Genomic DNA, 17,445 nt, shown 5'->3' with positions numbered 1-17,445 from the left:
TACAAAACATAATGTTTCCTTTATAAACATCCACATTTAAGACCCCACGTAGTCTCTCCTTTCTGCCCCAATGTGAGGGCATCTAGATCCAGGAGCCACCATTCCCCTCCCCGTCTAAAACCAGGGTACCTGTGTATATGGTGGCCCCATACTCCAGGCAAAGAACCTACCCAGGGACTACCATCTTGCTGCCCAAAGTCCAGTGTGGCAGGCCAGCAATACCGGCATCAATAGGAGCTTGTTGTAAATACAGAACCTCAGGTGTGCCCCACCTGAGACCTGTGGAATTCATCTGCATTCTGAGAGACTCCCACTAAATAGGTGCACACACACTGTCTGAGCAGTGCTGATCTGCACAACTAACACCACCTCCCCACCTCAACCTGAAAGACACCAGGCCAAAGTGGCAGGCCCATTGGAAGGGCATTTGGGCAGAAAGGCCCCATGCACCCAGGAACTCGTGGATCTAAGTGCAGGCCCTGGCTCACCTGCTAGCCATCTCTGACACTCCTCACCCTCCCGAAAGGCCAGGCTCTCCAGAGCTCACACCCTGGAGAACTCCTTGTTCATCTACGTGTTAATAAGTACAGCAGGGAGTCAGAGAGAGGAGGCAAGATGGCTGGGGTACTTGAGGACAACTGCCTTTCCATTTTAGCTAGATGTTAAAAATCACATCACATTACAGCCCGGCCAGCATGGCTCAGTAGTTAAGCATCGACCTATGAACCAGGTTTCAGGCTCAATCCCCAGCAGGGGGCGTGTAGGAGGCAGCCGATCAATGACTCTCTCATCACTGATGTTTCTATCTCTCTCTCTCCCTCCCTTCTTCTCTCCGAAATCAATAAAGACATATTTTTAAAAAACCACATTACAGGTAGAGGTATCGGAGAGAACGTTACGTTTACTGCGTACGTACTACTGTAAAAATACGATCGCTGGGTTAGCTTAGTCTTGGCTGCTTTTAATCATCTCCAAATGAGTCCTGTAAGTTATTTCTATAATACTTCTTACAATAAATATCACAAATGTGTAGATTTTACAATGCCACGTACCATGCTCACGTATAAGATTCGATATTGTTAAAAAGGTAATTCCCACAGAATCAATCTGTACAATCAATGCAAGCCCAGTAAGATAGTGGCCTTCGAGCAAGCCAGTGGGTAAAGATTTTTTTTTTTAACCGATGGTGCAGGAACAGTCAAATACCTCACACCATATACAACTATTAACTTCATATGGATCAGAGAGACCTGTACGTAGAAGTTTAAAGTATAAAGCTTCTCTAGGAAAACAGATCATCTCTGTGACTTGAGGGCAAAGGTTTCCTACAGAGGACAAAGCAAGCAATGACCACTGAGGAAAAACTGTGATAAATTAAAAACTTCTACTCATCAAGACACCGTTAAGAAGACACTGAGGCAGGCTACCCCCAGGGAGGAAATACCTGCGATCACATCTGACCACAGATATCCATGACCACTAGATACCCGGCTGATGTCTAGAGTACACAGGAAGTCTGAACAAAAATAAAAGGAGAAAAAAAAACCCAACAATTTCTAAAAGGGCATGAAACCTTGAAAAGGCATTTTGCAAAGATATATAAACAACCAATCGGCATGTGAAAAAGTGCTCAACATCATTCGTCTTCAAAGACATGCGAATTGAACCACAATGAGAACCACGAACCACACACACCCAATGCTACCCTGGGAAACACTGCTTGCTGCCGTGACCCTGAGAACTTCACACCAAGGTCAGGGAAAACAAAGCCCCCCACCCTTTTTATGACAAAAAGCAAGCAAAATTGGTTTGACGATAAGAACTGACTTCATTAAATCAGACTGCATGGCTGACATGACCCCAAGCAAATTAAGTTAAAATCTACAGATGCAGGGTTTTGACACAACAAACGTAAAGCACGCAACAGGACAAAAGCACTTTAGGATGTCGTATTGGCAAAGGTGTGTTTTTCAGTGAGTAATACATCAGCTTTCTCAGCTCTTCAGGTAAAGTGAGTTCAACAAGGTCTCTGCGTGAAAGAACAGCAGGCGCAGTCAGTAGTCATCTGAAATTTTCATAAAGCAGTTTTGGTGTACTTCCAAAAGAACTGAGGAATTCAGTGACTGCTGACTTAGGTGACAAATCTTTCCACAAACTGGGTGGTTTCTAGTTCCTTCTCAACAAATACGATGAGAAAATCAAACTGTCAGCATGTAAATGACTAAAAATAATGAGAGAGGACCAACGTTTTGGGGCACAAAACTCAAGGAGTTCAACCGAGCGACACCTGCTCTACAGCGTCTTCACGCCCCATATACTTATTCATGCGAACACGTTTACTCAGAGCCCAGCTCTACGAACAAACAATAGAAATATATCTGGTGCTGAAAACTCTGAGTCATTCCAGCAATAAGTGAGTCATAGAATATTACATGAGTTTATTAAATGCCTCACTTACCTCATTAAGAAGCATTCCCAATAAACAACGATTAAATAAATAAAATCGTATCAAAAGCTGTCACGTTTAGATTGTCTTAATCAATTTTTTAAAAATGTTTTTATTGACTTCAGAGAGCAGAAGGAGAGGGAGAGAGAGAGAAACATCAAAGATGAGAGAGAGAATCATGGATCGGCTGCCTCCCGCACGTCCCCTACTGGGGATCAAGCCCAAAAGCGGGGCATGTGCCCTGACTGGGAATCGAACCGTGACCTCCTGATTCAAAGGTCGCTGCTCAACCACTGAGCCATGCTGGCTGGGCAGTGATCGTAACCTGGAAGTAGTGATGAGCACCAACATTTCGAGATACATGTGCAACGACTATAAAGCAATGAGACTTAAAACCATCCTACTGATGACGATTATTATTGCCAAAGTATCAGGCCAGGCTAATACCACTGTGTTCTGTCGCCCATGTTTACAAGAGAAAGAAATGCTACCTTTCAGGTAAGCATTGGTGGAAAAAAAAAATTTAAAAAGACCTAAGTTTTTACCTGCCCAAGTTACCCGACTCCCTGAATTCTACCCAGGGACCTAGGTTAAGGATCCTACAATGCATCTATCTACACAGTAAAATGCTACGCACGGAGCCTTGAAAAAGACAGAAAATGAATGACAGAGAAATGAGGAAAGGGCAAGTTACTACACGGTGTCTCGAGAAAGCTTTCGCTTTAATAAATACATATATATATAAAAACACTAAAGAGATACACTAAAATGTCATGAATAGTAATCTCTGGTGGGGAGTTATGTATAGTTTTTCCCCTCTAATTTGTTTTCTTCAGAATTTTTTACAATGAACATTGAAATTTTTTTTTTTATTTTTACAAAGAAAAGTTCCTATTAAAGGATTTTAAGTTTGGCATTAGGAGTTCAATCATGACATAAAATTAGGTTATAATCCCATTTAAACACAGTAAACCACAGAACATTAAAAGCAGAAGGGACCTTGGAGTCTTAGTCCAAGCCCCTCATTTCATAGCAGAAACACCCTCCTCTGTATGGATTCCAGAAGCCTTAGCCCTTGACCTCTGCACAATACCCTCTCCCCCAACTGACTGAAGTCCCATCCTTCAGTCAAAAAGATGTAAAACACATCAGACACAACGCACACACAAAAGTGGGAGTGATTCCACCTGTGATGGAGACGACAGAGCCTTAGCTGTAAGTGGCAGAGCCCTGACACTCCAGCAGATGGGGATGGAGCCACGTAGACCAAGGCTGAGAAATGACACATCCAATTCCCTACTTCACAGGGTGAGAAAGGGGCAGCGTCTGCAGAAGGGCTGGAGAACGATCTCACAGTACATGTTTCTCGTCATGGAGTGGCTCCCCCTCTGCCTCTCCACTGCAGCTTTTCTAGTCCAAGTGTGCTGTCTGCCCCACCCCCCACAGGTGACCTCACCTGGAGGGCTAGAGAAAGTTCAAGAGCATCAGGTCGACAGAGCTGGACAAAATGGGAGACAGACACTGAGAGGTGGGCACGTTCCAGCTGGTACCTGCTCTCCTGCCCTCCACATCCACTCTCTGCCCTATAGTGGGCCCCTGAAGACAAGAGCATGCCCAGGCCCACCCCCAGGTGCAATAGCAACTGCCTTCTACCTCCCCGCCAGCTCCCTCTCATTCACGCATGACTCTGGCAGCTAGAGGTGCCTGGCTCTCTAGAGTGCCCTGTAAGCCCCAACAGTCCCTTCTCTGATCTTTCAACTCCCACTCTTCCTTCATGTGTTTGTCTCAGTCCTACAATAGGCCCCTTTATCCATACTACTACTCATGGTTCTGCTTCCTGATCAAACCCTGACCGAGAGTCTCACAACAGGACATCATATGGCACAATGAAAGTCGTCCCCAAATCCCACAGTAAACACAGTAGCAGGAATTTCTCTTAGGAAGCTAAGGACATGAGCGATCCGGGACTGGCTGCCAGGCTGAAGAGCCCTAAGACTAACAGAAGAGGACTGATGCCACTCACTGTCCCGCCAGACTGTCCCACAGTCCTCTGAACTGTCGTGTCCAGTTCAGAACCCACCAGCCACATGAGGCCACTGGGCACTTTAAAAAGGAGCATAATATTATACTAGGGAAATAAATTCTAAATTTTAATTAATTAAAATTTAAATTAAGCCCAGCTGGGCGTGGCTCAGAGGTTGAGCATCGACCTAGGATCCAGGAGATTGGGGTTCGATTCCCAGTCAGGGCACATGCCCGGGTTGTGGGCTCGATCCCCAGTCGGGGGCGTGCAGGAGGAAACTACAGCAGGAGCCTGTGTGAGCAGAGATTCAAGGCCATGCTTCACAGGCTCCGCAGGGAGACTGCCTGGAAACAGCGCCCCATACAGGCCTGGAGCATCCGGGTTTTCAAATCTGACTCACCTGGCAAGTGATCATGAACTTGAGGATGGACGGGTGTAGTGCAGACTCGACTGAAATCCAGAGAGTTATCCAATAGGGCATTTATCCTCTGAAAGATACTGGCGTTGCTACACGTGGAGAGGGCATGGGCTTCCGGGTGGTCCCAGCAATCTTTTATCCTTGCCGCTCCCTCCTCCTAGACACAGAACAGAGATGTTTAGGTTTCTAACACTCCTTTAGGACACACAGGGACTTCGCATCCCCTTTCTCCCAACCTGACACCAGGAGTTAAAAGTTAATGAGGATCTGGGTTTCCTGCCCTTAATATTAAAATACTTAATGAGTGTTTACTGTGAGAAAGGTGCCCTGAGAACCTTCTACTTTAATGGGAGGTATACAGGAATGACCTTGGCAAGGTAGTGGCGAGGTGAGTTTTAGAATCAGATATACCTGGTTCAGAGCCTGCGGTATATGTCTATACAATAGCATATTACTTACCAATAAAAAAGAATGAGGCATTGATACAAACTACTACATGGATAAACCTCAAAAATATTAGGCTAAGTGAAAAGAGCCAGTCACAAAAGACCACATATTATATAAGCCCATTTATACAAAATGTCCAGAATAAATAAGCAAGTCTAAAGTAGATTAGTTGCTTTCAACTTGGGGGGGAGAGATTAGGAGGTGGTGGCTGATGGGTATGAGGGGTTTTTTTTAAATAAAGAAAATATTCTCGTCAGATTATGACTGCAAAGCTCTGTAAACACACTAAAAATCATTGAGTTGCACACTGAAAGGTGAACTTTGTGGTTATGTAAATTATATCTCAATACATGTATTTAAAAAGTGTGGTTTGGGCCCTGGCTGGTTTTGCTCAGTGGTTAGAGCATTGACCTGCAGACTGAAGGGCCCCAGGTTCGATTCCAGTCAAGGGCATGTACCTCCGTTGCAGGCCTCCACCCAGTCGGGGCAAGTGCTAGAGGCAACCAATCGATGTGTCTCCTTCTCTCTCTCTCTCTTCCACCCTCTCTGCAAAGGAATGGAAAAAATATCATTGGGTGAAGATTTTTTTTAAAAAGTGTGGTTCGGCCATTTATTAGCAGTGACTTAACCTCTGCCTCAGTTTCTCCATTTGTAAAATGGAAAGAGTACCTATCAACCTTCTGATGAGGCGTATAAAGAACTTAGCCTGGTGTGTGGCACATGGTAGCCGTCACTGTTAAACCTGAAAGTATAATCACAGAAGATGACACGGTAAAAGTGGTACAAACACCACACAGAGGGAACTGTTTAAATAAGTTGTGGAATTCTACGTGGTCATTAAAGGTACATACAACTCATGTAAAACATTACCCAATGAGAAAAGCACTCCTGATATATAATCAGGAACTGAACCCCCACAAAAAGGCAGTTCTCTGGATACTCTCCAGCTCAGTAAGTGACATCACCACACAGCAGGTGCCCTAGGCAGAAATCTAGGTACCACACTTCACTCTTCAGCCTCCCTCACTCACCACACCCAGTGCCTGCTGCAGTAAGTTACAAAATACTGGCCAACAGACCTTTTTTTTTTTTTTTTTAATAAAATTTACTGGTTTAACCATTTTATAATATTTTTAATGTTTTTATTGATTTCAGAGAGGAAGGAAAAGGGAGAGACAGAAACATTAACGATGATGAGTCACTGATCGGCTGCCTCCTGCATGACACTCAACCACTGAGCCACGCCAGCCAACCTCATCGGTTGAGCATCGACCTAGGATCCAGAAGATCAAGGTTCGATTCTCAGTCAGGGCACATGCCCGGGTTGTGGGCTTGCTCCCCAGTGGGGGGACGTGAAGGAAGAAGCCAATCGATGACTCTCATCATTGATGTTTCTACTTCTCCCTCTCTGAAATAAAAATATATTAAGAAAAAAAAAACTAATCAGGAGTATGCCTGGCCAACTCTGCCCCACTCCCAATCCTGTTAGGGACACACACCACAACCTCCAAATTCAACTTAAGTGATATCTCAGCGACTCCCCCCCCCCCAAGTACACCAAGTCAGAGATGCAGAGGACTCCATGAAATTAGAAGAACAGTAAATGAAGGGTTCCATTTATACCCAAATGGCATAATCACATCGGTAAGTATCCAACAGTTTGCCTTGAGTCACCAATTTGGAAGGAAAGGAAAAAACAAAAAAAAAAAACAAAGCCAGCAACGTCAATGGGAATAGACCCGCAACTTCCCTTATGTGTACAACAGGAATAAAAGTAGTAACACCCTTTCATAGGGCTTTTGTGGATTAATCCACAGGACGTGCTGGGCACAGTACCTGGTACATGATTATGTGCTGAACAAATGGAAGCTGGCTATCAGCAGTGTCATTATGATGCCACCAAGGGGTCAGAGGCCACCATAGGGATCCTTGAAGAAAAGAATCTATTTGATCACAAAGGAGAAAACTGGCCCAGCCGGTGTGGCTCAGCAGCTGAGCATCAACCAAGGAACCAGGAGGTCAGGGTTTGATTCCTGGTCAGGGCACATGCCTGGGTTGTGAGCTCAATCTCCAGTAAGGGGTGTGCAGGAGGCAGCTGATCAATGACTCTCTCATTAATGTTTCTCTCTCAACCCTTCTCCCTTGGTCTCTCTGAAATCAATTAAAAAAAAATTTTTTTAAATAACAAAGGGAAAAAATGTACCAAAGACCCAGGCCAACTAATTATTCCTTTGAAGACCCCAAGTGCTTTCGTGTCTAATCTTGCCAGTCCACTGATTTTAAAAGCTTAATTCAAAGACTAAGAACATAACGGAGATCAGACTGCCTAAAACCTGAGCCTATTACGGATTACAGCGACCCTTTTAAACTCTCGTTAAATGAATTCAGTTTTTCATTTTCAAAATGCACACCTCTAGACACCCTGATACTTACAGACCCATTCCTTTCTATATCCTACCCTAACTTTGATCAATATAAAGGTCTGAGTTCACACCCATGTTTTACCCCAAGGAAAACAAGTCCCGCCCCCTCCCCCCCCCACTTGGTTAGGCTACTATTGCCTGATAGCTTTCACTGTGACTTTTGGCATATTCTGCCATAAAGTGAGATGGTTCGCAGCTTTCTTTGACCTTTATTTGGTCTTTCACTGTGGACAGGAAAGGAGGCTTTAAGACAGATCAAAGACTTACAGGAGAAAGCAAACCTTAAGGCTACTGTGAATCATGGATCCACAGGAAGAAACCACCAGCAATGCTGGAAAAGTAAAACAATTCCTATTGTTCCTGGCTAAAAAGGGCCTCAAGATAAAGCTAGCTATACCTACTCATTGCCAGAAAGAACGGTTCATGAGGGATCTCTGCTAATACAAGTTTTTGGTGTGTTTTTTTTTGAAAGCAGGTCTCAATTTCCCCCTTTTCAACACGTAACATTTGACACTCCATCACAAAACAGTGGTTTCCTTTGGTAATAATGATCCTGGAAAAGGAGGGAAGGAGAGGGGAGACTACCATCTGAAAAAAAGCACCCCCCTTTTCCCACAGGGGAAGAATCCTTCCAACTGTGATTCGCTGTTTTTGCAAAACAGGAAGAGCACAGGCTTTGGAGGACACACGCTGAGTTTAGCGCTTAGGCACCTCCTCTCAGCCCCAGCTGCGTCAGGTGGAGGGTGCAGTGCCGCCCAGAGAGATACAAAGCCCCGCGTATGCTCAGCAGGTAAAGCACCAGGGACAGGTGCCCCCAGTCCCTCACAGCTCACTAAAGTTGCTGCTATGCAGAAACACGCTTTCAACGTATTCACCCCAGGCAAGTTCATCAAGGAGCTTATGTACTCGCTCAGCATATAGCCAGACCGTCTGCTGGTTTGGGGGGTGGGTTTTTTTCCATTTGTGAAATATTCAGAAGGTTTAGCATTAAGAAACTTTCCCAAACCCTGGCAGGGCAGTCTGAGCAGGAAAAGCAGCAGGATGGTGGAGCTGGCATAACCTCCTGAGCAGCAGTTAAATTCAGTGTCTTCAAGTCCAAAACCCCAGGGAAGTTTGTATGTCATCTTAAAACACCTGAGTTTAATCAAGCAACACCTCACTAGTCATTCCTGGGAATGGGGGGTAGGAAAAGGCCCTCCCATCCACAGCTTACCACTCAGCTTGGGGGATACAACCATCCATTAAGACCCAAGGACCAGAGTCAGGGTGACGTGTCTGGGGAGTACCAGGAGGACCAGCGTGGCAAAGCCCCACCCAGAGTGGTGGGGGTGAGCAGACGAGCCCAGCATCCTTCTGTACTGGGGCCTCTAGTGGTAAAAAAATAAAAAAACACTCAGACACAGTCCTTTCCCCCAGGAGGACACTTGAGTACACTTGGGGAAAAACAAGTAGCCTGATTGGGTGGAGGAGAGACTCGGATTACGGACGCTGGTTCTGCCTGTAGGCTTGCTGGGTTAATATTCCACAGATACACATATTCAGGAGGCCAATCAGAACCAGGGGTCTGGAGAACAATCAGAGCTAGAGAGTTGCACCTAAGACTTGATTCCAGAGAGAAAATGAGGTGCCACAGGCAGACACAGGCCCTCTGTGAGAGGACAAGAGGGAGCCAGCAGGATGAACCACAGGGAATGCGGCATTCAGGGGGAGGCAGAAGCCTGTGAGAAACGACCTACCGGACAGAAGGGAGCGGGGAGGACGCCACAGAGTCTTATGAACCAAGTGTGGATTTTAAGTAAAATGAAATGATCAGAGACCAACATAACAGAGGTCAAGGGGCATGAATTACAGAAACAGCTCTAGTCTGGAAACGAAGAGACCTGGGTTCCAAGTCTGGGCCTATCATCCACTCACTGCATGAACATAGAACAGTCACTTTTCATTCTAGGCCTAATTCTGCTTGTCCATGAAAATAGAGCCAGACATTGTAATCTGGGCTTGGCGTCTACTCCAACTCATACCTGGGAGACAGGTCTCTAACACCTTTTGTTCCAAAATTACAGCTAAAAAAAAAAATCCAGAATTACAGTTTAAAAAAAGGAAGTCTCAGGAGAAAGGGCAAACTCAGGAAACAGATGGTGTCAGAGCCAGGAGCATAAAACAATAATGCAAAGAGCACAGGTGTTTAGTAAGAGATTAAGTGTTCTGTCAAAAAGACAAAAAACAACAACACAAACACCCAACCTGCCCTTCTAGGTACCTGCTTTCTTCCCCCACCTTTATCAGGGGAGACCTCAGGTGCTAAGCCTGTCAGGATGGTACTTGGATAGGTATATTATGCTGCCCAAGAATAAAGAAACCTTAACACTACTACAGTCCAGTAACTCTCAGAATCAACAGCTACATGCAACTGTGACCCATTTTAGCACACAAATCAATCTGCAGACCTGCCCTCTGGGGGTTCTCCAATTACCTCAAGGAAAGTGATCACAAAACGGGGCCTTAAAACATCAAAACAGTGTTAACTCACTATAACCTAACAGGGCGCTCCAACCATGCAGGCATACAAACAAAACAAAGTAGTATTCAGAGGTTATCCATGCCTAAGTGTTCTGTACAACTGAGAGCAAAGACCATTTAGTGAACCCTGTTATTTAAAACACATTATATATTAAGAAAGCAAGATAATCCCTAATAGGAGCGTTTTACAATCCGAGCAGCAAAACTCACTGGAAATTATGTCCAGAATGTCAATTGAAGCGTGAAATTTGGAGACTGACTTCTTATGGGAAGTCGGATGATTTTCCTACGAACTAGCACATTCATTACGTACCTTTTCAGCCAGTTGGTAATTGAGGAATGCCTTATTTTTTTTTTGGGGGGGGGGGTGTCCTATTGGACATGAAAACTTCCAGCATTTGGACTCTGTGCTTACATAAGATGACAAGCTCTCGCGAGCAGGTCTAACCCCAAACAGGCTGCAATAAGGGCAGGAAAGAAAACGAGAGGCATTTCCAAAGCTGCAAAGTGAGGGGCAAAAGGGAGGGACAAGCAAAAGACTTAAATCCTAAAAGTGGTCATCAGTGTTTCTTGGTTTTAACTCCGAGAGAGTGGGAGGGAGAGAGAGAGAGAAACATCTATGTGAGAGAGACACATTGAACGGCTGCCTCCCGCACGTGCCCCGCCTGCAACCGAGGTACGTGCCCTTGGCGGGAACGAACCCGGGACCTTTCCGTCCACAGGCCAACACTCTTAACCACTGAGCCAAATTGGCCAGGGCGCAAAAATTCTTCATGTAACCTCCTCCACGCCAACCTCAAGGTCCAACCCCTTTCCGACACCTCACCCCCACCCACCCCTAACTTTCTGGAAAGTTCTCCCCAGAGTCAGTACAGCTTAGATACCAGTAGGCTAGGAAAAAGCAGATTTGTAGAACAGGGATTAGCACAGCTCTTCCACAGCGGAGAAAATAATTTGCTGTTTGATCCTACAATTCTTTTACTGCCTCCACCACTAGCTACTGAAGACAACAGCCTAAACATTGATCTCCAGGTTTGGTATGCATTCCTGTCCCAGACTTCCAGCCGGAACTACAAATTCACCAACTAATTTGGTGTTTTAAAGAAACACATAACAATTTTAGAAACAGTCACTTAGCTAAGGGACCTGGAGGCAATGAATGAGAAAGTTTGCATAGATATTACCTATTGTATAAACACTAAAATACCAGTGTTTATTTTATGTGATATTATTTGGCATATAAACACTAAAATATCACATAAACACTAAAACACTAATATAAAATAAAATACCAGCAGAGAGCTCCTTTAGCCACCCTTCCCCTCCACCCCCAAACTCCCAAACACTGAACTCATAGCTGAGGGCTTGGCCTGTAAAGGTAGCTAGAGAAGCAGCTGGTTTGTGTTTTAAAACCATTTAAGAAACATTTAAGTTTCCACCTTTCCCAAAATTTCCCAGACCACAGGTAAAAAAGCTATCTAGTTTGTATCTGAATCTGCTGGGATTCTAAATTTTGCCCAGAATGAAGAAGTCCAGACCCTCCTTCCTGGCGCAAGGCTATTCGATGCCCTGGGAGCTCATCCCACAAAGTTTTTATCGGGTCCTGCTAAAACCCTTATTAATTCTTCCTGGAAATCTAAGGGCCAGGATTAGGGGAATTTTAGAAGAGAGAAGAGGTGAGATTTAATAAGCCCATTCTATTTGTACAGGTCTTAAAAAGACGGTATCATTTCAAACGTTTGCCTGTCTCAGAAGGAAAAAGTTATTCAAACTATTCTGTAAAAAAAAAAAAAAAAAAAAAAAGGAAGTCTTTTTTGTCCAAAGGCCTGGGAGGGTCACCCCCATGGTGGGAGGAGCCTGACTACTCCCAAACTCTGATTCTCTCAGAATCAGCTAACTGCTCTCATACTCATTACGGAATGACGGACACAGCACATTCCTCCTGCTGTCAACACCACCACACACTGCTTTCTCCGCCACCAGAGTCCCGTCAATGCAGTTAAGGTCCACTGGGACCAACCCACTAGCCGCTGTTTCCTACACAAAGTGCACCCCCAATGACCCGACCCCTCTGAGACACAGAACACAGTGTCCTGGGTTGAGCTACAGCACCAGGAACACAGACATTTATGCCCTGGTTTATCACTCAGCAGCTGTGATGTGGTTTCTGAGCCCATGTGATCATCTATCTGCACCATGGGGGGATTGGGGATGAATTTAAACTGGGGGTTTTAAGATACAACCCAAACTAAGCCCTCAGGTGGAATCCTTTGGTCCATACAGTGCTTACAGTTTTTTAATCCCCTCAGTTTAAAAAATGAGGGATCGCCTGGCATGTGTGGCTTAGTTGGTTGAGCATGGTCCCATGAACCAGGAGGTCAAGGTTGGATTCCCCCTGAGAGCACATGCTCGGGTTGAGGGCTCATCCCCAGGAGGGGGCGCACAGGAGGCAGTGGAAACATCATCATTGATGTTTCTCCCTCCCTCCCTCCCTGAAATCAGTAAAAACATACTTAAAAGTAAACAAATAATTTAAAAAATTAAAAATGAGAGAGACTGGCAGCTTAACTAGGCAAAAGATGCCCAAAAATCCATCAACTCTGGGCCCACACTTCTCTGCAAGGCAACACCAGCTGCTGGCTGCTCCCTTTCGGAGGCACTGACCCCTCTTCTTTCTTCCCCTCCCTCTAATCGTTTTTTAAGTCACCCGGGGCCTGGCAGGGGTTGGGGTTTGCAACCCATCCTAAGGCTCAGAAACCAAAATAAACAGCTCGAGAGCCTGTAAAAACGCTAAGGTTGCTGTGCTCCTTTGCTTGTTAGCAAGTTTGGTTATTGCGCCTGGAGCCTCACTACACCTCGATCACCTTCCTCCACGGCCGTGGACAGTGGTGTGTGCGCCGCAGTGAAGGGGCCACAGAACCGGCCCGCAGCCGGCGCCCCCGCGTCCTGCCCACGGCACGGGCCGGCAGCCCTGCCCTTCCAGCCGGGGAGACGGTCCAAGGCGGGGCTGGAGGCACGAGGCCGGACTTACACTCACGTGCGAGTCCTAGTTCTGTGAAGCGGCCCACTCGGGAGTGGGGGGATCGCTGTGGCAAAAAGACGCTGGGGGACACGGGGGAGTGAGGAATGACGCAGCAGGGGCGCCTGCACGCGGGGAGCCGGTCCCGAGGGTCTCCCCGCAACGCAGGGCTCCCCTGAGCGACAGAAGCAGGACCGACTTCCACCCACGATGAAATCACAGCGACCAGGAACCGCCGCCGCCGCCACGCCACGGCGCCCACGGTTTTGCTCTGCACGTTCGCGGTATTTCCTTCCCATGTGAACCCTTCCCCGAGCTCGAAGGCGACCTGAGCCCAAGGGTGCAGGCGACCCTCCGCGGGCACGCTGGCAGCCGGCGCACCTGCGGCAGGCGGGCCACCTGGGCCTCCCGAGGTCCCGCCCCGCCCCCTGCCGGGCCCAGCAGGTGACGCACGCGCGAGGCTCGGGTGCCAGGAAGGACAGGGCGCCGGCCCTCGCTCCGTAGCCAGGGAGACAAAGGAGGCGGTTGCCGGAAAGAAACGAGGCACCCCCAGGAGCGCGGACGGCGGGGTGGGGCGCGGGGGGCTGCGCAGGCTCTTCCTGCACGAGCCCCCCCACACACACACAGGGCACCGCGGGGAGGCAGCCCGCCCCCCCCGGCCCCCTGGGCAGCGCCGCGCCCCGCGGGGCCTTGCCCGAGCCCGGGTCGCCCTGACCCGGGAGACACCCACGCACAGGACAGCGCGGAGCGACGCCGCCCGGGCCCCGCGAGGTGCGTGCGCAGCCTCCCGAGGCCGCAGTCCCGGGGCCCCCCCCACGCCAGGCTGGGGGGGCGGGGGGCGCGCAGCCTCCACACCAGGGGCGGCCCGGTGGGCTCCCCCCACGCGGGGCGCGTGTCCGTGGGCCGAGCCTGAGGCGCCAACCGCGTCCGCACCGTCCGCCGCCCGCACCCGGACTGGGGCCTGCGGCCGGGCCCGGGGCTGAGGAGAGCGTGAGGGGGCCGCGGCCACGTGCGCGCCTCGCCCCCGCCCCGCCGGCGCCCCCTCCCCGGCCCCCGGGTCCCCGGGGCGCACCTCGCGGCCGCAGGTTCCACAGCGCGAAGCCGCGTCGCACGTGCTCGGCCGCCACCCCGCCGGCGCGAGACCCACCTGGGCGCCCGGGCTCCCGGCCGATCGAACGTGTGAAGCCACGTGACCTCCCGGGCTCGGGCAGCGCGCGCAGCACGCGGGGCGATCCCTCCGCCTTAAAGGGGCCGCGCCGCGGCTGCTGCTGCCGTCGTGGCGTCCGCGGGGTGCCGGCCGCCAGCAGTCCCGCCCCTCCCCTCCCCCTCCCCCTCCCCCTCCCCTTCCCGGGCCGCCCGCCCCGCCCCCTGCTGGGTACGAACCAGACTCGCGCGGGGCGCAGGGGGTGGGGGCGCTGCGAAGCGCGGGATTTCCGGCGCCCACGGTTTCGGGGCTCACGCACGACGGCTGCGGGAGAAAGCAGCGTCCCGGGCGGCGGGGCCTTCGCCTCCTTCCGTGCGCCCGGCTCCCGTCTGGACAGACCCACGGGGGCCCCCCCGGGAGCCTGCAGTGCAGCTCGGAGGCGCCACTGGCCACCCCCAGCGGGCGCGGCGCCTTTAAACCCAAAGGCCCTGAGTCACGCGGCGACGCCCTGCCCCCCCGTCCCCCCGCCCCCCCCGCCGCCGCGCACCCCTCCACCCGGCCCCACGCCCGCGGGAACGCGACCCGCTCCCCGCCCCCGAGCGCACCGGGCGGGGGAGGGGCCCGCGGGCCCGACGAGGCTGCGCGCGGACCGTTAGCGGCGGCGCCAGGACCGCGGCCCCGCCCCGCCCGGCCCGGCCCCGCCCGGCGGACGGCGGACGGCGGACGGCGCGGCTCCTCTTACCGGCGGGAAGGCCATGGGGCCGGCGGTCGCGCGGGGCCGGGCGGCGCGGCGAGGGACGCGCAGACACGTGCGCACGGGGCCGCAGGAGCCGCGCACAGCGCCGCGGCCCGGCCCGCTTATAAAGCCCCGCGCGGCGCCCGCCGCCTCTCCCGCGCCCCTGCTCGCGGAGCACCTGTGCCGGCCCCGCCCGGACCCCCGCCCCCGCCGCCCGCTCCGCCCCTTCCCTTCCCTTCCCTTCCCTTCCCTGTTCTTTCCCTTCCCTTCCCGGCGCCCGCACCCGCGCGCGCGCCCTCTGAGGGCAAAGGCCCCGACCCGGGCGCGCCGCTCCCCCAGCGACCCCGCTCACGGCCGCCCCGTGCCGGCCTCAGTTTACCCCCGTGAACTGGGTGGTGCGCGAGGTGCCAGCCCTGCGCCGCCGCGGCAAAGCCGCCCCCTTTCCCGCGTCCACGGCCCCCCCCACCCCGCCCCCGCTCCTTCCGAGGACCCCTCCCGGGCGAGGGCCAGCCCTGCGCGCCCCGCTTAGCCAGCTGCTCCGGGTGCTGGCACCGGGGCGCCCCAAACTTGCAAAGACCCCAGGGGCCCTCGTTGGACGGCGGTGCCCCGGGAAACCGCCGCCGACGCTGCAGACGGGAAGGGTCACGGAGAAGGTACAGGGCGGGGGCCGGTGGGGTGGGGTGGGGTGGCCGGAAGCCCCGGGCGGCGCGGAGGTGGGGGTGGCACCCCAGGGGGGACCCCAGGCGAAGGCGCAGAGGGGCGCTGAACAGGAGGCTCCGTCGGACCGGGACGGGAGGGTGACGCGCGCCCGGGGCGCGGCGGGGAAGCGCGGGCCCCCTGGAGAGGGGAGCGCAGCCTGTTGGGCGGACAGCAGGGAGCTACCGAGAACTGCGAACCGGGAGAGGGGCCGTGTCGCGTCCTCTTAAGAGGATGCCGGAGACTTTCCGTCGAGGTGGGACGGAGAAGTGGGGAAACAAGGGACTGGAATGCGCAGGAGAGGGACCAGCGTGGGTCGAGCGTTTCTGAGTGTTTTACACGCGTAACCGCATCGTCATAAATTTATAAAGCGCTTGCTGGGCGCCAGCCGTCGTCCCCTGGCAGTTGGGAGAAGGGGCTGCTGCGTTCCTGGCAGGCCGGTGAGGCTCCCCTGGACCTATCTAATGGCTCAGGGGAGGGGCTGTAACGAGGTTTCTGTCTGGGGCAGTGGTCTGCCTGGTGTTTCAGGAGGATTAATGGGACAGGGTGGGGAGGGTAAGCCAGAGAAGTCCCCAGGAGGACTCAGAGTGGCCCTGAGAGCTGGCTGGTGTCCATCTGAAGAATATCCCCACGCAGGACTTGCTTGGGTCGCTGAGGTCATGGGCAGAGAGGGTGATGGCTGCAGGGAAGGGGCAAGAGGGGGGGACCCCCGGCATCCCCTAGCCATGGGCTGCACCCCCCTGCCTTCTTCATAGCTGCTTAGCCATTTGCTCTTCCTCCCGATGGCCTGTTCCAGTTGCCCAAGAACCCACACCTCTGGTTCAGCTTCACTGCTAGGAGCAGCCCACCCCCAAGTCTCACCCTGGCCCACAAACAGCACAGCTGCTCCGAGGTGGTGTATCTTGCTTATCCTTCCAGGGGGTGCCACACCCAGATAGCTACAGCAAAGGAGCCAAGTGAGGGTGAGCTAGGTGCCCTGAGAAGGTGCATTTGAAAGAGCAATGAGCTGATACTGTGTAGAAATGAAGTCCCAACCCAGCCAGGTCTTTCAAGACAAGCTGAAAATAGTTTTTATTTTTAAAAACGTGAAATCTTTTCCATTTTAAATTTATAACTCGGACTAAGAGCCAAGCCCAGCACATCCAGGGGCCCCATGCAGCTCACTGGCTGCCAGCCTGTGATCCTTCCCATGCCTTCCTCCTCCCTGACCCAGAGCTGAAGATAAGAATCTGAAACCTGGGACAGCGCCCAAGGGAGCAGGTATCTGGGAGCTCTTTCATATTTTAAAACTCCCAGCCTTAAGAAAAGGAAGGCACCTTTCAGGGGACTCGGAATAGAAATTTCCACTGCCTGAACCCCTCTTCCTAAACTTCCTTTTGGAGGTAATAACAGAATAATAGCTGACCTTCACTGAGCACTTACTATGTGCTTGGCACAGATCTAAGTGGTTTGCCTGTGCGGACCCATTTTGCAGATGAGGGAACTGAGGCCCAAAGAAGTTAAGTCACTGGCCCAAAGGCTCCCAGCTAGAAGTAGGTTCCTGGCTTCAGAGACCGAAGTCTTAACCAGGTAA

At 51.4% G+C, this 17,445-nt stretch overlaps 1 protein-coding gene across 9 annotated transcripts in view; it reads right to left on the bottom strand.

The window, feature by feature from the left end:
- The window catches only part of CPEB1 (cytoplasmic polyadenylation element binding protein 1), a 36,267-nt gene extending 20,917 nt beyond the window's left edge, over window positions 1–15,350 (bottom strand). For 2 of the 9 annotated variants that reach the window (XM_081124534.1, XM_081124537.1), the window contains exons 1-2: window positions 15,183–15,350; window positions 4,870–5,044 (exon numbers count right to left, since the gene is read on the bottom strand). In XM_081124534.1, the coding sequence (XP_080980660.1) occupies window positions 4,870–5,044; window positions 15,183–15,197 (190 nt within the window). In that variant the 5' untranslated portion in view covers window positions 15,198–15,350. Of the gene's footprint in view, window positions 1–4,869; window positions 5,045–14,368; window positions 14,496–14,679; window positions 14,931–15,182 lie in introns of those variants that run through there. The other 7 variants (XM_081124542.1, XM_081124538.1, XM_081124544.1 and 4 more) reach the window with 7 other exon arrangements.
- Between the last annotated feature and the right edge of the window lie 2,095 nt (window positions 15,351–17,445).

This window comes from Miniopterus schreibersii, assembly GCF_964146895.1.
Source record: "Miniopterus schreibersii genome assembly, chromosome: 22".
Taxonomy (NCBI): Eukaryota; Metazoa; Chordata; class Mammalia; order Chiroptera; family Miniopteridae; genus Miniopterus; species Miniopterus schreibersii.
This window is presented reverse-complemented; position numbering and strand designations above follow the sequence as displayed.